The following is a 22,295-nucleotide window of genomic DNA, read 5'->3' on the forward strand; positions in this document are numbered from 1 at the left end:
TGCACTATGTTGTTCCGGGATATGTCCTCTACTAGATAGTTCCACTACCATCTTCGCGCGAGGGAGTATAGAGATTATGCCACAATGGCTCGGTGGTAGCAAATAAAAGTGTGGGGTTTTCAACCACACTGTGGTGCAGCATGTATCACCCTAAAGGATAAGACGGTCTCTTTTACTCATTGGCGATCTTTCTGTATGCAGGGACCCCACCACTTTGATTAAACCACCCTACTAGTATATGCTACATCATTAAGAAAATGAAATTACACATTTTCCCTAGAGAGGGCAGAGTATTTTCTTGTAACCTCCCGTTATTTCCATTCCGAATTTTTGGTGTAGGAAATTGGTTAATGCATAACCAAGGCTTGGATTTTTAAAAGCTAGTTTATTGGGTTCTACCGGTTGATATGGTCGGTGTTCACAAAACATTAGTCAATGTTGAATGTCCCCCTTGGATTTTACACGATAAAGAATAATAATTTGGGGGTGGGAAAAATGAAGTATAGGAACATTTGTTCTAAAAAAATTTACAATGCAGAACATCTTACTTAAGTAGCAGAAGCTTGAGATTCAAGGAACAATGTCGACGATGCAACTCGGATTATTCTGTGAGAAAACAAAAATTCCCTTATTTTGTACCCCAATGGGAAAGGGTTCAGTAGCATGAGAATAATGACCAATTTGGAGGGGTATTTAGTGGATCTATATCGTCTCCACACGTAAGAGAAGTAGTAGACTTTGCTGATTTAGTTATTGTTATTGGTTGCACCCTACCCGATTTCCATACAAGTTCGTTTCATTTTTCATATAGAGCAAAAGATGTCGTATTGATTACATCCACCTATGTCAAGATTAGGAATAGGCTTTATCCTGACTTAAATATTAAACCACTTCTAAATACTTTATTATCAAGGGTAGATTCAAGTCTGATCAAATACGATTCAATAAAACCGCCTGTAATGGTCGTCCCAACCTCTAAACTTCCATCAAAATCAGTTCTAAGACAAGAATGGGTATGGAATGAAATTTCACATTGGTTTCAGGAAAAGGATGTTATAATTACAGAAACAGGTACATCGGCGTTTGGTATCAATCAAACGAGATTCCCTAAGCAATCACATGGTATTTCACAATGTTTATGGGGGTCTGTGGGATACTCTTTAGGTGCATGTCTTGGAGCATCATTTGCCGTTGATGAATTATATGAAAGCGGAAAAACTAATGGAATAATGCCTCGAGTTATATTATTTGTGGGTGATGGTGCCTTCCAGCTAACTATGCAAGAAGTATCTACAATGATTAAATGGAATTTAAAGCCTTACATATTTTTAATGAACAATCAAGGGTATTCCATTGATAGATTCTTAAGTCATCGATCCAACGCTAAATATTATGATATTCAACAATGGGAATATTTAAATTTACTTCAAGTATTTGGAGCCATAGATTATGAGGCTAAGAAAATTGTGACAGTGGAAGATTTTCAAAATATACTAAAAGATGCAAATTTTGCGAGAAATGATAAAATTAGGATGATTGAAATAATGTTACCACCTATGGATGTTCCTCAATCATTAATGGAGCAATGGATGAGGGAACAAGAAGAAAAGAAAAGAAGGTTAGATAACCCTGATAATGAGGAAAATAAAAGGAGAAATATTGATTACATCTCACCAGGATCGTTTTCATCTTCCACCACGACGTCCACCTATTCATCACCTAAAAAGCATCAGCATCATCCAGACATATTTTTTATGAGTTAAACTTTTTACGAGAATGAAAAGATTGCTATGTGATGCTTATTTCTGGTAAATTGAAAAGACAAAGGGGAACGGTTCTACAGAGTACGATTTCTGCAGTATATCCCATTAATATATGTAATAATAAATATGAAATAAAAAAAGTACATCAAGGGAGACTTTAGGCAACAGCTGAATTATTATTTTATCATTTATTTGTCCATATTCGTTGTTGTTTTATGAGTATAGATTAGAATTATTATTCAGCTTGTTTCCTCTGTAAATAAACAAATTAGAGACAAATAGAATTACAGTCGTCGGGATCAAATTTATTATATTTATATACTTCCGTAAGTATAAAAAGAAATCGATCCTGATGTCACATGACTTTTTTTTGAAATAACCAATTTAATGAATTCGTATTTTATGATCACGCACTTTCTTGAAAAAAAATTTTCACACATCTTAAATCATCACCATTTCATTAACTTTTCACTTCTTAACTAATTCTAACATCACACATCAAGTTTAACATCTAATGAGATAGTTGTTCTAGTTTATTCCAATATGAATTATTAATACTTTAAAGTGAGATGTTAAAGATTTCGATTTTTTAAAGCTATAAGTAATTCTTGATCTTAGTTATTGTCTTCTTCTTATTGTTATTTATTGTAAGAATACTAAAGAAATAGTCTGCTCTTTTTGGAAGCTTAAATTGATTATCTCTATCGAAGTATTAAAGAAGAATAAAAATGTCTACTGAAACTGCTTTGGCTTACGCTGCTTTAATCTTAGCTGACTCTGAAATTGAAATTTCTTCTGACAACTTGTTGGCTTTAACCAATGCTGCCAACTTACCAATTGAAGGTATTTGGGCTGATATCTTTGCCAAGGCTTTGGAATCCCAAGACTTGAAACAATTATTGGTTAACTTCAGTGCTGGTGCTTCCGCTCCAGTTGCTGGTGTTGCTGGTGCTGTTGGTGGTGCTGCTGCTGCCGGTGAAGAAGCCAAGGAAGAAGAAGAAGCCAAGGAAGAATCCGATGATGACATGGGTTTCGGTTTGTTCGATTAAGGGAATTAAAATAATACCATATAACTATTATTTTTATCTCATTCGCACTATAATCAACTAATATATAAATTGTAAGATAATTTTTGGTATAAAATCTATATAAAAATTACCATTATTCAATTTAATTGAAACATTCTTCTTTACATTAATTTTATTATCTAGTAAATATACAATAATACACGAATGTGTATTATGATATATATAATATATTTGGCACTGAGATGCGCAAATCTAGTAATATTTAAAGGTATTTAGAAATTGCTGGATGTTAATACCAATAGCGTTTGATCTAAATCAAGGATTTAATACATCGTACACAAGATTTCGAGAAGGTAATTACTCCACAGACCTTCTCAATACTTTGTTCAATCATAAACATTTATAATATCTTACAGACAATTTGATTCCTTTCCCGCCTATCTCTCATCGTGAATAAATTCGTGTGTATTTGGTATTATCTATCATTGTGACACTTATTGGTGTCACAACAAACAAAGCTCTAAAAAGTATACAACTATTAGTGCTTCGACCTCCAGTCATTCAAAGATCTCAGCCTGAATAACAATTATCTTTAAACATCTTGTCAAGTAACCTTGTATTCTATTTAAGTTGGATATGGGGTCAATTTGTAGTTATACAATTTAAATCACAGTCTTTGGATTATGGAATGACATTACCTTTAAAATAGTAATAATTGATAGGTATATTTCAGGTGACTACAAATGTACGGGTGTTTGAACATCCACACACCTCAATGGATGGTTGATATGATCTTTCCTATTATTCCTTTCATTTTTCATTCCAGATAAAATGCGCGACCATAAACAAAAAGTTACCAACAACTAGGCGTTAGCACAAATTAATCGCGTTCCGTCCAAAGAAACACCGTAATTCAATTACCTTATTGAAATCTCATCGAGAGACAGTAAAGTATTCTCCCATCCTTTTTCCTGGGAATTAGTAAAAGTTCTCTCTGTCTACAAACCAAGTTATTCTCGCCATAGAATAGCGACTTTTCTGCCTAGAGCGAACCCACCTTAGACTGGAAGGTACCTTCTAAACAAGAATTGCTACACTGGTACCGATTAACCATTCCTCTCTAAATGATATCCAATGCTTCTGGCAACCTCGTCTCAGCCTTTACCTCATCTCATCTCGTCACAATTTCCAGAATAATTTCATTTCACTGAAAAGTTTCAAATCGTCAAGCTGCAATAGCAAAAATTGAAACAGCTTTTGTTTGTAGTGCAATCAATTATTGATTATTGATTATTGATTATTGATTATTCAATAGTAAATAGCATTATGGATCATGATGGAATAAAGTCTCTTTGATGATGTGATATTGAAAATAGATACAGTTAGTTAGCTTCATGTTGTTACTAAATTGTTGTAGGTTCTCTAGCTTCCTACCTGTAGGATACTGGGTCGAGGAACAACTTGTTTGCATTGGTACTATCTATCTCTAATGTATTGTATTCTGGAAAGAAGGTAGAGCTATCTTGAAATTGTAGATTTGGTTGTATATAACAATAAAGTATCTTAAAACAGGTATATTTGTAGGAACTTGTTAATATAGTTTGGATTAAATTCACCAAGAATATTGCAACATGTCTGCTGTCCCAAGTGTTCAAGTATGTAAAACGACGAAATATAAATTGATTTATGAAAACAGAGAGGATAATATTGATAAATATGTTATGGATTGTCAAACTATAAATTAATAAGAATTGAGTTCAGAGAGCTTTTAAAATTGAAGAAATGCAAGTTTATATGGGGAAGTTATGACATTTGAATAGAACGAAAAAATATAGAAATGTTTATTACAAGAAATACGTAGCATAATTTTTTATTTGAGATTCATATCACTTTTATATGGTGCTACAAGATATTTGAATAGTGGTAGTTATAATATGGTATATGATATTTAGATTTACGACTAGATTTAAGCTCGATTTTGAAAAATGCAAATAATCAATTGTGTTAAAGGGACGATTCCTGATATATTTTATCAATCATAATAATTTGTCTGTTTTTATCTTCTAGTATGATGATGAACAAAAATTACTAACATTAATTTTAACAATGATTTACTATTACAATCCTTGTTTTGTCATTTTATTTTAGACTTTTGGTAAGAAGAAATCAGCTACTGCTGTTGCCCACGTCAAAGCCGGTAAGGGTTTGATTAAGGTTAACGGTTGTCCAATCACTTTGGTTGAACCAGAAATCTTGAGATTCAAGGTTTACGAACCATTATTATTGGTTGGTTTAGACAAATTCACTAACGTTGACATTAGAGTTAGAGTCACCGGTGGTGGTCACGTTTCTCAAGTCTACGCTATCAGACAAGCTATTGCTAAAGGTTTGGTTGCTTACCATCAAAAATACGTTGATGAACAATCCAAGAACGAATTGAAGAAGGCTTTCACTTCTTACGACAGAACCTTGTTGATTGCTGACGCCAGACAACCAGAACCAAAGAAATTCGGTGGTAAAGGTGCTCGTTCTAGATTCCAAAAATCTTACCGTTAAGAAGAAAAGAAAACATATATGTGTATCGCGAAATGGAGTTCAAATACTGGTTTTCTCCATATTGTATTACATTTATCTCTCTTTTTTTTAAACATCAATTAACATTAATCAATTGAAGTTACAAGCGTATGCATTACGACCTGTCACTACTTTGATTCATAGCAACATATTTTGTATATCATTTTTCATGTATGATCAACCAATATCAAAAATAAATAAATCCTAATAGCCTAAATGCTTCATTTCTTTTGTATATTGTATAATTATAAACACTTCCGTACCAAGAATCTAGTTAAACCAGACTATTAAGGTTTGATCTGATGTGAAGGTATCGCTAGGTAACAAATTCTGTACAAATAGTATGAAAACCTGTTACATGGTCACGTGCCCCATTTCTTTATATTTTTCTTTTTTTCTTCAAAATATTTAATGTTTTGGTTTGTTTCTTTCGTTTAATTCTCTTTTCATTCGGTCCTAATATGTTTTTTTCCTTTTGTGTCAATCACAATCCTACCACAAAAATATGAAAAAAAATAAAAATAAAATGACACAAAAAATTATAACATCAAGCCATCTTTCCTACTTTAATTTATTGTTTTAACCCCAATCCTACTAAAGGTACGAGTGAAAATATATATGAAGCAGATCAGCGGCTAACCGGCTTTGCATATCTTATATTTTGAAACGTATAAATAGTCCCGTGTCTTTTCTGCAAAAAATCAAAACTTCGTTTCCTTCACTTGTTATTGTTTTATTCTTGGTAACTACTACAGTAGTCTGTAGAAATAAATCTACTAGTATATACTTTTGTTTTTTATTTTCCATCTTTGATAAGCATTTCAATACTAATATCTATATATTAAAGAATTACCACTATATGTAGTTCAAATATACATATGGTAAACCGGCAAATAACTGCTTTACTGATAGCTGCTTATTAGACTTATTCTGTCTTTTGCTTTAAGTTGGCGGCAATTCCTCATACTATTTTTTACTATTTCGGTAAGGCTACCCATTTTTCTCTTCCAGTAGCAAAATAGACAAAAATATCGGACCGGGTAATTCTTTCAAGTTAAATGTTTCACTGAATTGTTGATTTAAAAGAATTGAACGTACAAAGAAGATTTGAATATCATTTAATCTATTATTATATGTACAAAACGTACTACGTATGCCAAGAAACCCAAGTTTAATTTATTCTATACATTTGGAGATATCTTTCTCTGGATGCAAAGGCTATATTTTTGTCTGATATAACTAACTCAGTAGAAATATTGAGTATATTTGGTTGTCTGTTAAAAAAGGTGAAAGAAAGAGAAATTGCAGATTCCAAACGAAACTTGGCTAGCTTTATTAAAGTTTAATGGAGAGAGAGAGACCGTCTATTAGAAGAAGTTCAAGTGCATTAAATCTTCTAAGCTCACAATTCGATAAATGGAAAGGTAAAAACATTTCACCAACTAAGAAAAGATCGAACACTACTAATTCGATAAAAAATGAAACACAAATGACTGTCGATGATTCATCAAGTGATTCTTTATGTTGGTATGAAAAATATTCCCCCACAAATATTAGCGAAGTAGCCATACACAATAAGAAACTTGAGTCTGTTAGAAATGAATTAACATCAATGCTTGATGGTACATCAAATAGTCATATATTATTGCTAACTGGCCCAAGCGGATCTTCTAAAAGTTCAGTAATCAAACACTTAGCTCATAGCTTAATACCTATGTATAGATCATCGACAGTTGGTCTTACTGGTTCAAACCCAGATTTGATTGAGTACCAGGTTGATTTTGTTCCATCGGGATCTTCTTCAATTTCTCATTTTAAACATTTCTTAAATCAAGCTAAATATAGAATTGGCCAAAATCTATCAATTGTGATGGTAGAGGACTTACCAAATATGTTCCACAACAATACCAGATCAGAAATACGAAAAGCCTTACTACAATGGCTATATGATTCGGAATCAAATTTACCACCTCTTGTAATTTGTTTCACAGAATGTGACATCCCTAGTGATGATAACATTACCCAAAATTACCAATATTCAGTGGATACAACTTTTACCGCCGAAACTGTTTTTGGGAAAGATATTTTACAACATCCAAAATTAAAAAGAATTAAGTTTAATCCGATTAATGCCACATTATTGAGGAAATATTTAAGTCAGATTTGCATAAAAAATAAACATTTACTCATGCAGAATAACAAGTGGTCAATTAAAGATACATTCATAAGGGAATTATCACTCAATAGTGGTGATCTTCGTTCTGCAATAGCAACATTGGAGTTTTGGGCTACTTCTCATTCATACGTAACCTTATTTACAAGAAGAGAGTCATTATCATTTTTTCACATCATTGGAAAAATTATATATGGTTCCACTGAAATTCCTGATGATAATGAAATGATCAATTCTTTATTTCTTACAGCAAGGGACGTATTGATGAGTCAAAATTTTACACTTGGATTATTAGAAAACTATGGTAAATTTAATAGTGCAAAACTCCCAATCGAGTTAGGCTCCAAAATTACTGACACCTTAAGTGAATGTAATAGTTTTGGATCTAATTTAGAATTAACTGAATATTCAGCAAGAAGCATACGGCATAGCCTAGTAAACCACACGTTGGATGCTGAAAAATTACATGGTAAAGCAGCGTTTCCAAGGGAATGGAAAATTAGAAAGTCTCAAGATGAGTTTAAAGAGCAGGCTATTGATTATTCAAATGTTTCGTTGTACAAGTACAAAGTTTCGAAAGAATATAACAATATTGTACTCTATGATGGTTATTACGGTCCTTATATTAGAAAATTAAGAAATTACAAAAAGAAGTCATTAATTCATTTTATTAATAGCATAAAAGATGAAAAAAGGAAAAACTATATATTGGAACTAAATAATGATACATTCAAAATTGAGGATAACATAGATTTTTTGAAAAGAATTGGCGATGACCTCGGCACAACAGAAACTGTAGATGATATAACTGAGGTTGAAACTGAGGATGAACGTACATCAGTGAAATCTATTAATAACAAAAAGTATCAAAAAGATTATAGATTAGTGAAATTGAAAGAGTTATATGATGATGATGATGAGCTAAATGACGAGGCATATGAGGAAGAAGAATTAATGAATGACCCAATCGTTGACTCTGACATGGGCAATAGTGACATGGACGACGACGACGACGATTCGATCTATGAATTTTTGTCACAACAGAAGTCACAGCAGCCTACACAAGCTACACAAGCTACACAAGCTACACAAGCTACACAAGTAGCACCAATAACTAATATAAATGAATCACTTTCTGATTCAGATCTTGAAGATTTGTAACAATAATAATGTAAATAATGCATGATATAACATTATAACGACTACATGACGTTTTTCACGTTAAATAAAATTAGAATAGAAATATATATTACCAAACGGATTAATTAATACCAATTTGGATGACTTAATGGTGGGAACGGATTAAAATGGAACATTCGAAAGTTCAACTTATACTTTTTCTGATAATTCTTCTTACTCATTGCCTAAGCAAATTTAAGATTGAAGAGCATTTTGAAAGAATTCTGAATCTTCTTCCAACGATTCTTTAATAATATCCAAACCACCTTGAAATTCACCGTTAATATATAATTGTGGGAAAGTTGGCCAATCGGAGAACTTTTTCAAACCTTGTCTGACAGAGTCATCCTTCAATATATCAAAGAACCCAAACCTAACTTGATGTTCTCTTAGGATACCAACTATTTGTCTTGAAAACCCACATTTAGGTTCAGAAGGACTGCCCTTCATGAATAACATGACAGGTGCGGCTTGAGTCAATTTAGTCAACCTTTCCAAAAGTTCTTCTTCTGTTTCTTCTTCTTCATCCTCATCCTCATCATCACTAACTCTAGCTTCATCATTTAAAGCAGCAGAAGTAGAAGATGACCCTGCACCTAAAGCAGCTGTCTTACACTCATTTAAAGCAGAAACAAATTCCTTTGGATCAGCTCCTGACAATTCTTTCAAAACAGTTTCATTTTGAATGATGACGAAAAAAGGTACTGCAGAAACATTGAACAGTTCAGCAATTTCAGAATGTTCATCTGCATCAATAGATAAGAATTGAACATTATGGTTTGTTGGCTCATCACTTAATGCCTTTACAACATCATTAATAGCTTTACAAGGTTCAGCCCAAGTAGCATAAAAATACAATACAACAATCTTACCATTAGCTTCGGTAGTAGTCAATCTAGAGAATTGATCTTGATCAACAATATTAATTAGTGGCATTCCTAAAATATCTAAACTTTTTCAATTATTTCCTTTTATCTATTAGGCAATATCTCTATCTACCTTCTTTAGTAATATAACCTATTCCAATATTAATAATTAACGAAATGTGGAAATAATAATAATAAAAAAAAGTGATTAACTAAACCAAACTTTCAATATTTCTCCACCTCACAAAAGTAGCACTATCCTGAATCCTCGACAAGCCAACTAATGTTATCAATTTAACCTTCTATCTTTAGCAAAACAGCACACTTTCGTTGATTAATAGCACTCTTACTTGTACTTGACTACTTAAATTTTCCAAATGTGCTTAAATATTTCGAATCGAATTCTTCTTGCACATACAAATTCAACAAAGATATGATTTAAATGAGACAATATAATGCTAAACGCTGATCTATGATCAAATTATCATATATCAAGAGTGTTGTTTCAAGCGAACTGTCATTTACTAATTGATTTGGTCTTCTTTTAAATAGAATTATTAACATGAACGTTATAGTAATTAATATCACGTGACACAAGTCTTTTCTATTAGTATTTACGATATCGCAACGTCAAAATTGAACTTAAGAAGAGTTTCAATTGAGATGAAAGATTAAGTTGAAATAAAATAACTATTATATCGAGTTTTAGTTTGAATTCTTCCTCAAAGGGTTCTATAAGGTTAATTTATTGTTTCCAAGGTGTCAGGTTCTAGATGGGTCAGTTTCAATGTGCTACGTGCAATGAAAGCCAAGATGCAGAACAGATGATGAAACATCTGTCGTCAACGAGACATAAGAAAATTGAAGATATTCTAAGGGAAGAAGAGGTTTGTTGTGAAGAGTGTAATGATTCTAATATTCATCAATTGCAAATTATTCGTTTTGGTGGGTTTGATATGTTAGCTTTGTGTAATTCGTGCCTAGATAAAGAATATTCAGATAATGAAAGACCAACTACTTGTTATACTCTCTCAAATGGTTCTATATTAAAAAATTGGGATAATTATTTAAAAGTAAGAGATTGTACTTGTCAAGAATGTGGTGGAGAATCGAATTTGAACGTCAACACGAGGGGTAACATTCTTTGTAATCAATGCCTGCAGAAAAAGGGTTCACCTTCTGGTTATGAATCTGATAAGAGTGGTAAATTCGTTTACCTTTTGCTAGGTATAAAAGAGCCTAATGAGAGCCCTAATAGAAGATTTAAAAAGGAAACTAGGAGAAAAATGGGTCGAGGTAGAAGAGATATGAAAAGATCGAATGCTGGCAGTAAGAAAGCCAAGAAGCCGCTAACCATTCATGAACAAATGGCCAAGAGAGCTATTGAGATTAAAAAGATAAATAATGTCATTGAAAGTGATAGTTCTTTGAGTTTAAAGTCATTTAAAGGTATACGAGCAACTTCATCCTCTACAAAATTGGATACATTAAATAAAAAAGGTAAAGAAAGTAGAAACTCAAGATCGACAACAAGTTCGAAAAAAATATCCACCTATAATAAATCCACGGATTCTATTTCTTCTAGAAATAGTAGGAAGAATTCTCCTGTTTTGAATACCAGTTCTAAAGGGCCCAACAATAATGTTCAACAACAGAAATTGCCTAGTAGACAGAAAGTGAATAATACTCCAAGGGAATTCAAATTTTTAGATTCATCTGATTTTAGTGATTCAGAATTGTCATCTTCAAATATTTCATCAGATAAAGGAAAACAAAGAAATTCTAACAAAAAGAATGATAACTCTGACAAAATACTGTCTGGAAATAAACAGAATATTTCTAAAACTGGTATGAAATCTAATTCTAACGTTAAGGCCAAGCCTGAGGGAAAACAAAAGATAAAAACTCCAGAGAGCAATCATAAATTAGCATCTTATAATAATCCAGAAAGGAAATCCTTGCAGAAATATGATATTAAAGAAAGTGATGAAATAAAAAACAGGCCTAAAGATTCCAACAAGCAAAAATTGGTCAAAACAGAGGATAAAAGAGAAAACAGAATAACCAAAACACAAGAAGATAAGGTTCATCATAAATTAAATGATAACTCGACATCTAATCTAGAAGAAGGTATACATTATCAAAAGTTTTTGAAATATAAGCCTGAACTAACTTACAATGATCTAGAATCCTATTTGAATCATTTTTCATATGCCCTGTTTTTAGAACAGAAGCTTGAAAATGAATACTTAGAAAACTTTGGAATTATATGGCCAATGAAAGCTCAAGACCAAGGTTTAATTGCCGTTCTTAAACAAAGAAATAATGTCGAAGTAGAGAGACTGACATCACCGCTTTTCAAAAAAATGGGTAGGCTCCCTTTCTACAATAGACAATGTATTATGCTTTGTACTAAAGATGAATCGACTGTTTGGTATACTTATGTGAAAGAAGTCGAAGCTCAACGTGGTCAAATTATGATTTTATTGGAATTATTTCATTGGAATAAGCAACCGTTACCAAGAAAGGCGTCTAGTGACGAATTTTACTTATTACCATGTTCAGCACAAGCTAATAGAATCATGTTTGCAATGACTCGTATAAACAATCCAAATTTTATCGATTTAATTTTGGGACAAAAGCAAATTAAGCAACTTGATTTTAATAATAGGCTAAGATTTTCAAATGAAAATTTAAACGAATCACAAAGGTCTGCAATTCAACATGTACTAAATAACCATATCACGGTCTTACAAGGTCCTCCAGGTACCGGTAAGACTTCAACAATTGAAGAAATCATTATTCAAATGATCGAGAATTTTCACTCCTTCCCTATATTGTGTGTTGCCGCAAGTAACATTGCCATTGACAATATTGCTGAGAAATTCTTGTTGAATAGACCAAATATCAAAATTCTGAGAATTGTTTCTGAAGGAAAAGAGCCTCAGTATGGCCCTAATCACCCGTTGGGCAAAATTTGTTTACACAATATTGTCAATGAACAGTTGCCTGATCAAATGAAACAAAATTTAAGGAAGTTACGTTCTGGTAGAATTAATGATATTTCAAAAAATCAGATCAATAAACTTTCCACGCAACAAACCACTATTGCTGATAGATATGTTTCTCAAGCTCAAATCATATTCACTACAAACATAGCAGCCGGTGGTAGACAACTGAAGTCCATCAAGGAGTTACCCGTTGTTATCATGGATGAATCTACACAATCTTCAGAAGCCGCTACTTTAGTTCCACTTTCATTGCCAGGCTTAAGAACATTTGTCTTCGTGGGTGATGAAAAGCAATTGTCTAGTTTCAGCAATGTTCCCCAACTAGAAATGTCCTTGTTTGAAAGAGTTTTATTAAATGGCTCATACAAGAAACCACATATGCTTGACACCCAATATAGAATGCATCCAAGTATTAGTAAATTCCCAATCAAGGCATTTTATAATGGCGAATTAAAAGATGGTGTCACTATTAAAGATAAAGAGTTCCCAGGCATTAAATACCCATTGTTCTTTTACAATTGTAATAAGGGTAGAGAAGGAAAAGTTTTTAACAAAGTTAGAGGGTCAGCTGGTTTCACATATAATAATATATCAGAAGCGCGTGAAATTGTTAAAATTTTGTATAAACTTATTTTGGATAAGAATGTTCAAAGGGATGAAATTGGTATTATTACACCATATTCTGCCCAGAGGGATCTGCTGTCAAATTTACTGGTTAACGATAGTGTTATTAATCCTGAAAAAGTAGAAATGTTCCAGGATTTTGATGAAATTGATCTGTTGAATTCTAAAGCAAGCGGAAATACTTTAGAAGGACCAAAAGTAAATACAATTAATATTATAAATGGCATATTTGTTTCTACAATTGATTCGTTTCAGGGTCATGAAAAGAAATTTATTATATTTTCATGTGTTAGAAATAATCCTGAAAATAAGATTGGTTTTGTAAGTGATAAGAGAAGAATGAACGTTGCATTAACAAGAGCTAAGAATGGTTTAATAATAGTAGGTAATAAAGATGTAATGCTTCGTGGAGATAAAACATGGGGTTCCTACATTAGAGGACTTCAAAAGGTTAATTTAGTTCATGATAACTTGGATGTATATTAATTCAAATAACTATATATGTATTATTATAAACAATCTGATAAACAATAAAGATATTCGAACTATAATAATATAGCAGTGAGCAACTCTTGTTGATTAGCTCCAAAAATTATATATATTTAACTTCCAATTAACATTTTTTGAAGCAAAAAAAAGGTCCTACCCGGATTCGAACCGGGGTTGTCCGGATCAAAACCGAAAGTGATGACCACTACACTATAGGACCACTAAATTTTGTAACTTTTCTTAAAAGGTATCCTAACTGAGGCAAAAGGAATACCATATTTTTCTTCGGGAAATTACTGCCTGTCCTGTTGTGACTTTAACCTGGTGTATTATTTCGAGACTATTTCGAGGTTACTTCATACGAACCTTGAAGGTGAAGAAATATGTGTCACTACAAGAATGTTGTTACATGCTATTATGTTCTGACCTAGAAGGTTCCAGAATGTTCCTTATTTCCACTCACACGTGACTACTTTATAAGATGTTCATGACGTCATAGATATATCTATGATAATATAACATAAATCAATCTATTAATATGGTATACAATAACTAATCAGGTAATTACTAACAATCAGGTTATTGATTGTTTGCAATATTGTAGAACATTCTAGAAACAAAATAAAAAGAATATTATTGGTAAATTACCAATAAACTAAAATACTTGAGTGAGAGTGCAAGGAATTGTTAGAATTAATGATTAGTAATTACAAGATTGTGAGATCGAAGATTAAACGTATAAATACGGACACTAATCTCAAGATTAGGATAATCTGATTTCCAAGATTACCTTTACATATTTATATTATTATTTTATATTATATATAAAATCCTCACGGAGAAATATAATTTAAGAAATATGTCACCTATTAAAAATGATCAACAATTTCAACATATTAACATTGATATTTAAAGAGATCATTGTATATTATTGTATATTATTGTATATTATTTAGTATCTTACTTTGTACATAAAAGAATATAGAACTTTATTATTATTAACTAGTATATTTACTTTAACTTACAGATCTCAACCCTTAAGATCCTATAGAATATACGCTTACCAGCCTTCATTCTAACGTATACCAAATTCAATATACAATTAAATAATAATTAAAGGCCAAATAATACACTGGATACTCGAGGATAAAGTTTATGTCACTATTGCTGTTTTTCGTACAAGGTGAATGTTGTAACCTAAAATGTATGGTTCACACTAATGGGTTTCAAGGTTATGGCAATAAAGGTTATGGCAGTAAAGGTTATGACAGTAAAGGTTATGACACGTTGCAATTGTTCGATCGCAAATGTCATACTCGACCTTCTAAGTAATTGCCAAATCATATCATAAGAAGTGAAGTGCAAAGGCATCATAATTTATTATCATAAATAAATAATATTAAGATTATGAGATTGGATCTAAACATATAAAAAGGCATGACATTTTGGTACATCTAAAATATTGTTTATCTAAAATATTAATATATATTTATTTAGTTACATTTATAAGACACTACGGAGAAATAAATATAAATATTATATTAAAAACATCTTGTATCAATCACCAAAATGAATCAATCAGATATTACTTTTACATCTGAACAGTGAATGTATCAATTTCTCTCATATATAAAGGGAACAAATTTTCAGTTCCGATATATAAAACTACTTATGTTATATAGACTACTCTGCTATAAGATGAGGATCGAGTTACCACCCAGTGACCTCGGTAATATGTCAAGATCCTTATTCAACATATATCTACTTTATTGAAGCTTAAAGCTCTTACCATTTTGACATCTTTACCTTTTTTGGATAATGTTGAGATGAGTATAACCTACGTGTCACTTCATAATTCTGACATACCTCCTTAAAGACATATTTTTACGATATTATTAGCTGATCATCAACATCTTCTCTTTGTTCTTGGATTCTGATTCTTTTAGTTCAGTTATATGAACAATATCTTCGGGGTTTAAGTTGTTCTCTAAACATTCAATTAATTTCTTAAATTGATTTGTCGTTACTGGTATGGTTAAAATATTAGCAACATTAAATATACCAGATATATTTTCTATCACAATTATGCCCCTTCGAACTTGTTCTGAGAGTTTTGCTAGTTTCAGATCTAAAAATTTATCTCTTTTCTTGGATCTATAATCCTTCTTTAAAAACTGGACATTTGGCTTTAAGTCGATAAAAATATTAATATTAATATTATTGGATATTATTAGTTTTTCCAAGACTCTCTTCAATAATCTACCTTCCTGGAAGCCTTCATAAATTGCATCTAGTTCAGCTTCGGTAGATGACGCCCTAATTGAGGTTGTCGCTCTTGATATAACTTTGTATAGATTTCTGCCATACCAAACCATGACACCAATTCTAGATTTGAAATCCCATTCTGTACCTAAAGATGCATCTATTACTATATTTATAATCGGTTTGCTTACAGTTTCTCTTCTATAAATTAATCTTTGATTTTTTGTCGTTAAAAGATATTTTAATATTTTTTGAGCTATTTTTATCGATTGCTCATCTGGCGAATTAACTATTCTTGCTAATTTATTTGCAGCAAATGCAATATCATAACGACATCTTGTCATTATATAATTTATTATTCCTGACATTATTCGGAGTTTTTTTGTAATTTCCTTTTTCCTTGCTTCTGAAAGAGTTGGAATTACTTTATTTTTGTTATTGTAGCTTGACCAATGAGGACAGTTGTCGAAATTTATGTACTTTAGTTCATCGATCCAATCATTTTCTATACCTTTTAAGTATGTTTCCAATGATAAAGATATCTCTCCTTTCTTTATGTCATAGTATAAGTCCATTCCTAAAAAATTAGTTTTTAGTATACCTTTTTCCATGGTTCCGACTATTTTTAATTCAAAGGTTTCTTTTAGATTATTAATAAACTTTTTTAGTGTCATTTTGTTATTAGCGGCTATAATACAGTTAGAGACATGGACTGCGATGATAATGGTTTTTTCTTTATTCATGAACAAGCCTGGCGTATATTCCGTGTCATAGAGTGCACAACTATTTAGATATTTTCTTAAATGATCATTCCATTTTTTCATACTTTGCTTTAATCCATATAACGCTTTATTTAGTTGAACCACTTTCTTCGGTTCATACGGATGTGGTATATATATCACCTCCTTTAGATCAGCATATAGAAATGCATTATTTATATCTAAAGTTTGTATCACCATCTTGCTATTGTTAGCGATCATTAACAATAATTTTAAGGTATCCATATCTAACAGAGCGGTGCTAATGTCTCCATAAGTAGACGGAGTCTGTTGATCGCCACGACATACTATACGGGCTTTGTGTGTTCCATCCTGTTCAACAGTAAAGATAGTTTTAACTGGAATGATTTTTTCTCCATTAACTTGATTTCGAGGAATTCCTGCCTTTATATCAAACACCAACATACGTTTTAAATTACGAAGTTCCTTTTTATAAGCCTCTTGGAATAACTTTCTTTCTTCCATATTGGTATTTTTGGCGATTGCCTCTTTGTAGCACATGGATCGATTAGTATAAACTACTGGAACCTGGTATGGTAAAGGACATTTTTCTTGGTTTTGTCTAAGAGTATTAGATACTTTTGAGGTAGCAAAAGGTTTCCCTTTTTCTATGGGTTTTATGCCTCTTTCGAGATCCTCTTTTATTTCTTCATTAATCGTTTCTTCGATATATCCAAGAAATGACAAGGCATCTATATTATATGGATTTCCATGTTCTAATTGAATTAATTCAATAACATATTTATTAGTACGCTTACGTAAATCAGTGATGGCATACTTCTTTAAAATACCAAAATGTATATCCAATTTGATTAAGACAGAAGCATCTGAAAGTTGCTTTTCCAGATTAATAGAATTCTTGTTTAATGAAATATCTTTCCATAATATCTCTCTAAATGGCATTGTAAAAGTTTTATGATATTTTTTATCAATCTTATTTAATAAGATTATGGCCGAATTGACTGATTTCAAGAAGTATGCCATTTTTGGATCTTGGATAGTACTTTTAAGTATTTTCATGAGAACATGATTCTCAGCTGGTGAGATAATTGTCTCATTTGACAATTCTGTGATATCGTCGAAGTTATGTGCTCCAAGGAACTCCTTAAATTCTTCAAGCCATCTTGGGTAGTTTTTAATACTCTTTAACTTCGAAGTAAATTGATAAGTATCAAGACGACCATCGTATGCTATATCTTCACCTTTGATATTAACCAATCTAGAACCAATTGCCTTGTTATTCATTTTTGATGGTTCCTTTGTGACCAAGTTATTTGGTTCAGCCAAATCCTCAAAATCTAAAGATTCGTTGAACACTTTGATGTATTTTCTCACATCTGAGAGTTCATCCTCAGTTTCTTGTCTTTTCTTGATAATTTCCTCACTTCGAGGTGACAATAGCAATTTTGTTAATTCATCTTCAAGTTCGTCTTGTTTGTTGAATAGCAATTTAATGTAAGCGTTTATAGTAGGTTCGTGGATCAAATCTTCATCTGATGAAGTCCAGGAGGGGAAAACATGTAGAGAATCATTTGAATGTTTCTGTGCTGTATCTTTCATTATGTCAGGTTCTTTATTTATTTCCAAGGACATAGTTATTTAGTTGATATTGATTCGGTGTATTAAAATACGTGTACAATATAATATACACAGGGAATTAAATAATTATTGATATTGATCACGTGGGTACTTTCATATGTATTGTTTCAACATAGTTTAATACGAATGGATTGTAAGATCTATGACACCAGATAATAAGTGTTATTATCGTTCATACTTATAAAGAATAATAGTGACTGCTATTTGAAACAGTTGTATAGTATTGTATATTATTTACTTACTTTGTACATTAGAAGAAGGGGATATAGAACTCTTTAATTAATAAATATACTTATTTACAGTACTAATCTACCACCAAATAGACGAATAGAATAATTACCATAACAGCATTTATTCAACGTACAATTATTAGATATCTACAACTAAAGAATTCACAACAAAGAATACACATAATAAAGCCATATTATCATGTGTTACGTGGGTTTGTTCGAACGGGAGATTTGTACTTTAAATGTTATAACTAACTATGTATCAAACTAAAAGAAGTGATCCTGTTATGGAACAATTGAGTGAACAGCACGATTGAAAGGAAACCCTCAATACAGTAATAATAATCTACAATAGTTTTAAATAATAGTTATTTTTCATCTTTATAATTATCAAGGAGAGTAATACATAATATTGGGCATATTCACGATGCAATCATTCTTGTCAAGCTATCTTCGAAACAATACATACATATTAACTTAAGAATGTTCCATCGGAAATTACTAATTTTCAGGATATAAAGAGATTTTAAGTTTTATGATGAGTAGATATACGTCAAATAGGGATCTTGACCTATTACCGAGGTCACTGGGTGGTAACTCAATCCTCATCTTATAGCAGAGTAGTCTATATAACATAAATAGTTTTATACATTGGAGCTGAAAATTTGTTCCCTTTATATATGAGAGAAATCGAAAAATTCGTCTTGTGTGAAAAACAGCAATGGTGACAGTAACTTTATCCTCGAGTGTCCAGATTAAAGTCACAACGGAAGATGAATAAATCAGATGTTGAGAATAAATCTGGCCAGTAGTTGTCTCTAAATGCGACTTCATTTTGTTCTCTTCCACATGAAATATATGTTACTAGAAATATTTCATTTGAAAATATTACATTAGTTACTTCAGTCAGCAATAGTCGCTCTTTTGTTACCATTTTTAAAATAGTTTACATCATTCCATCCATATCCATACTGTTCTCTTATTCTTAGTTGAGTTGATGTACAGTGAAAGCAACAATATGCACCCATATACTCCGAGATGAGTATACTTCTTCCAATACTTTGTAAACTTCTATTTATTGGTTGCTTAATCTAAAGGAAACCATATGTATAGCTCTATTTTTGCTTCGATGTCGTTATTTTTCCTGTTTACGTACAGAATTAAAACCTCAAATGGCGACGGCATTAATGCTGTATGGTATGGTATATCCTGCGATTTTGAATTATATATGAAAGTTTATAATCAAATAATCTTTCTAGAAGATATAGAAAATAATAAATTTTATCTAGTTAATTATACTTCGTTACTCTCTCTTCTAATATTTTTGATTCCTTTATCAGTTAAGTAGCTTGAGGCAGTTTTGCTGAATTATTTTGAAATGTTTAACGAATAAAATTAATTTGAACTATGATTGAAATTTTTGGACTTTACAAATAATTAAAAGGTATATAAACAGATGTCGATATCACATTTCTTGTCATTACAAATTTTTAAAGTTCTTGAAATGGCAATAATTATCGGTTCCATTTTATTTTTTTTATTATAAAAAAAAGGCATACACTAATAAAGGTAATAATTAGTGTCATTGATATAAAACAGAAACAAAAGTTAATATAATATTTTAAAAATGGTCAACCAAGTAGGTAAATGTAATGATCAATGCAAATGTACATTGTGCCAAACTGCATGTTCATGTGGAAATAGTTCACAACCTTCAGCATGCGGTGACAAGAAATGTACATGCAAAAGCAACTCAAAATGCTGTGATAAAGATGATTGTATTGGTAATAGGAAGGTAAATTGTAGTTGTGAACAAAAAGAGACAGGTTGTTGTAAGAAAGTATCGTGTAGCTGTAGTGAAAAGTTATGTTCATGTTCAGCTAAATCAAAAGTCTGTTGCAGAAGTAATGTCCCAAAATGTGCTTGTAGAATAGAAATTTGTACCTCTCAATGTTCATGTACAATTAAAAGTTGTCATAAGAGCCAAGAAATATCATGTAGTTCAAAGGATGACTGTATCTGCAAAATAAACATATGTTGTAATTGCTGTGAGGATTCAGATTTATGCTTAAATAGACAAAAAGGGTGTGCTAATTCCAAAAAATGTTGTGATTGCTCCTCTGAAAAGGATTGATTTTGGTTTTTTGGGGGAATCCTTAGTTTTACCTTCATTTTCTCTCTTTCAATTATAACCTTAATATAATTGTTAGCTATTACATGGTTAATAACGATTGACTAATATGGAAGTATCTTAGTTCTTTATATGTTTAAAAGTTTATTAAATAGAATTTAATTACATAATATCAGTTTTGGTTTACAATTTAAACCAGTTTTATTTTTATGTTTCATTAAAGTTTTCTTATTCAAATCCATTATAGCTTGTTAGATGTTGAATTGTCAAGAATAGAAGTAAATATTGTCAGAATTATGAGGTAACACGTGATATATACGTATTACGACATTATTCATATAGGATAAAGAAATGTTACTTTACACGAACGTGTTATTTCTGACGTTAAAACTTTTCCAACACTTTATATAAGAAATGACAAGATCTTAATCGACACTTGTCATGTTAATTATATTCCCATGTGTATATTATATACTTTAATACACCGGATCAATATCAACTTATTAAGAATGTCCTTGGAAATAAATAAAGAATCTATTACTATGAACGATTCGGTAGAAAAACCACAACATAATTCTCTACAAATATTTATAGAGCATTTGTGAGATATTTCCTATATACGTCATTTGGCATAATAAATAATTCTATTGTTCACTTTTTTTGACTTCTTAGAGAGGCTGAGAACTTCAATCTGGAGGTTACTTACAGTTCATCATATTTAGGAAATATACTTTTTGTCAGAATGGTAAAAGCTTCAAGCTTCAATGTAAGTAGATATACGTTAAATAGGTACGTTGACCTATTACTGAGGTCAGATAGTGGTAACTCAATCCTCATCTTATAGCAGAGTAGTCTATATAACATAAGTAGTTTTATATATCGGAACTGAAAATTTGTTCCTTTTATATATTAGAGAAATCGATACATTCACCTTGTACGAAAAATAGCAATAGTGACATAAACTTTATCCTCGAGTATCCAGGTTAAAGTCACAACACTTTTCACCTAATATCAATTGCAAGAAGAAGATTTGCGGTTGTTTCATAAATTATTTTAGAATTTTTAATTTATACCAGGTGGCATTGTTATTTTAATAATTTTTATAAATTAATGGCAACTTGGCCGAGTGGTTAAGGCGAAAGATTAGAAATCTTTTGGGCTCTGCCCGCGCAGGTTCGAGTCCTGCAGTTGTCGAATTTTAATTTTTTGGTTAATTCTATGATCAAAGATAGCATAGTACTATATTTTCAACTACTTATGAACTTATAGTTCAGAAATACTAGAATCAGATACATATGTATCTATTTTATAAAATTCAATAGAGTTTATTTTTTTCACAAATATATTGATTGAATTTCTCAACCCATTTTATTATTATGATACACAAATTCAGAGTTCTGATATATAATACTAAATACTGTAATTATTTAAATCTTTAAAAAGATTTTTAATTTATTATCCCAATTAAAATGCTATTTTCTTTGAATTTCTCTTTTTATTTTTTAATAATATCTTTTGTTTTTCCATTTGTTCTTCTTCTTCTTCTTCAGAATCAATTTCCATTTCTTCTTCCTCTTCACCTTCAGA

At 31.2% G+C, this 22,295-nt stretch overlaps 9 protein-coding genes and 2 non-coding genes across 10 annotated transcripts, besides 3 other annotated features; 7 read left to right on the top strand and 4 right to left on the bottom strand.

The window, feature by feature from the left end:
* Positions 1-1,763, top strand: part of Kpol_1046p9 (uncharacterized protein) — a gene marked incomplete at both ends in the record, with an annotated part of 2,497 nt that extends 734 nt beyond the window's left edge.
* Positions 522-659: a sequence feature (this is one fragment of gene Kpol_1046p9, which is interrupted by a gap, the other fragment is Kpol_1046p9f1~contains possible frameshift sequencing error~similar to Saccharomyces cerevisiae THI3 (YDL080C); similar to AA sequence:UniProtKB:Q07471).
* Positions 663-953: a sequence feature (this is one fragment of gene Kpol_1046p9, which is interrupted by a gap, the other fragment is Kpol_1046p9f1~contains possible frameshift sequencing error~similar to Saccharomyces cerevisiae THI3 (YDL080C); similar to AA sequence:UniProtKB:Q07471).
* Positions 960-1,763: a sequence feature (this is one fragment of gene Kpol_1046p9, which is interrupted by a gap, the other fragment is Kpol_1046p9f1~contains possible frameshift sequencing error~similar to Saccharomyces cerevisiae THI3 (YDL080C); similar to AA sequence:UniProtKB:Q07471).
* A 728-nt stretch (positions 1,764-2,491) lies between these two features.
* Positions 2,492-2,812, top strand: RPP1A (ribosomal protein P1; the record flags this gene model as incomplete). Its single annotated transcript, XM_001642926.1, has 1 exon — positions 2,492-2,812. One exon carries the CDS (start codon positions 2,492-2,494, stop codon positions 2,810-2,812), a length of 321 nt encoding a protein of 106 aa, XP_001642976.1.
* A 1,610-nt stretch (positions 2,813-4,422) lies between these two features.
* On the top strand, positions 4,423-5,347 carry Kpol_1046p11 (40S ribosomal protein uS9; the record flags this gene model as incomplete). Its single annotated transcript, XM_001642927.1, has 2 exons — positions 4,423-4,446; positions 4,940-5,347. The coding sequence occupies 2 exons, from the start codon at positions 4,423-4,425 to the stop codon at positions 5,345-5,347; spliced, it is 432 nt and encodes a 143-aa protein (XP_001642977.1).
* A 1,363-nt stretch (positions 5,348-6,710) lies between these two features.
* On the top strand, positions 6,711-8,699 carry RAD24 (Rad24p; the record flags this gene model as incomplete). Its single annotated transcript, XM_001642928.1, has 1 exon — positions 6,711-8,699. One exon carries the CDS (start codon positions 6,711-6,713, stop codon positions 8,697-8,699), a length of 1,989 nt encoding a protein of 662 aa, XP_001642978.1.
* Positions 8,700-8,912: 213 nt separating this feature from the next.
* Kpol_1046p13 (PICOT family protein) lies at positions 8,913-9,653 on the bottom strand (the record flags this gene model as incomplete). Its single annotated transcript, XM_001642929.1, has 1 exon — positions 8,913-9,653. One exon carries the CDS (start codon positions 9,651-9,653, stop codon positions 8,913-8,915), a length of 741 nt encoding a protein of 246 aa, XP_001642979.1.
* A 703-nt stretch (positions 9,654-10,356) lies between these two features.
* ECM32 (RNA helicase) lies at positions 10,357-13,704 on the top strand (the record flags this gene model as incomplete). The annotated part of the gene is made up of 1 exon (XM_001642930.1): positions 10,357-13,704. One exon carries the CDS (start codon positions 10,357-10,359, stop codon positions 13,702-13,704), a length of 3,348 nt encoding a protein of 1,115 aa, XP_001642980.1.
* Positions 13,705-13,855: 151 nt separating this feature from the next.
* Kpol_1046trna1 lies at positions 13,856-13,927 on the bottom strand. Its single transcript has one exon. It is a non-coding gene; the product is annotated as a tRNA-Gln (tRNA).
* A 1,675-nt stretch (positions 13,928-15,602) lies between these two features.
* Kpol_1046p15 (Tkp4 protein) lies at positions 15,603-18,341 on the bottom strand (the record flags this gene model as incomplete). Its single annotated transcript, XM_001642931.1, has 1 exon — positions 15,603-18,341. The coding sequence occupies one exon, from the start codon at positions 18,339-18,341 to the stop codon at positions 15,603-15,605; it is 2,739 nt and encodes a 912-aa protein (XP_001642981.1).
* A 737-nt stretch (positions 18,342-19,078) lies between these two features.
* Positions 19,079-19,411, bottom strand: Kpol_1046p16 (Tkp4 protein; the record flags this gene model as incomplete). The annotated part of the gene is made up of 1 exon (XM_001642932.1): positions 19,079-19,411. The coding sequence occupies one exon, from the start codon at positions 19,409-19,411 to the stop codon at positions 19,079-19,081; it is 333 nt and encodes a 110-aa protein (XP_001642982.1).
* Positions 19,412-20,204: 793 nt separating this feature from the next.
* Kpol_1046p16a (putative metallothionein) lies at positions 20,205-20,711 on the top strand (the record flags this gene model as incomplete). The annotated part of the gene is made up of 1 exon (XM_001642933.1): positions 20,205-20,711. The coding sequence occupies one exon, from the start codon at positions 20,205-20,207 to the stop codon at positions 20,709-20,711; it is 507 nt and encodes a 168-aa protein (XP_001642983.1).
* Positions 20,712-21,820: 1,109 nt separating this feature from the next.
* Positions 21,821-21,902, top strand: Kpol_1046trna2. The gene has a single exon. It is a non-coding gene; the product is annotated as a tRNA-Ser (tRNA).
* The last annotated feature ends 393 nt before the right edge of the window (positions 21,903-22,295 follow it).

Source organism: Vanderwaltozyma polyspora, genomic scaffold, assembly GCF_000150035.1.
Source record: "Vanderwaltozyma polyspora DSM 70294 KpolScaffold1046 genomic scaffold, whole genome shotgun sequence".
NCBI classification, from domain to species: domain Eukaryota; kingdom Fungi; phylum Ascomycota; class Saccharomycetes; order Saccharomycetales; family Saccharomycetaceae; genus Vanderwaltozyma; species Vanderwaltozyma polyspora.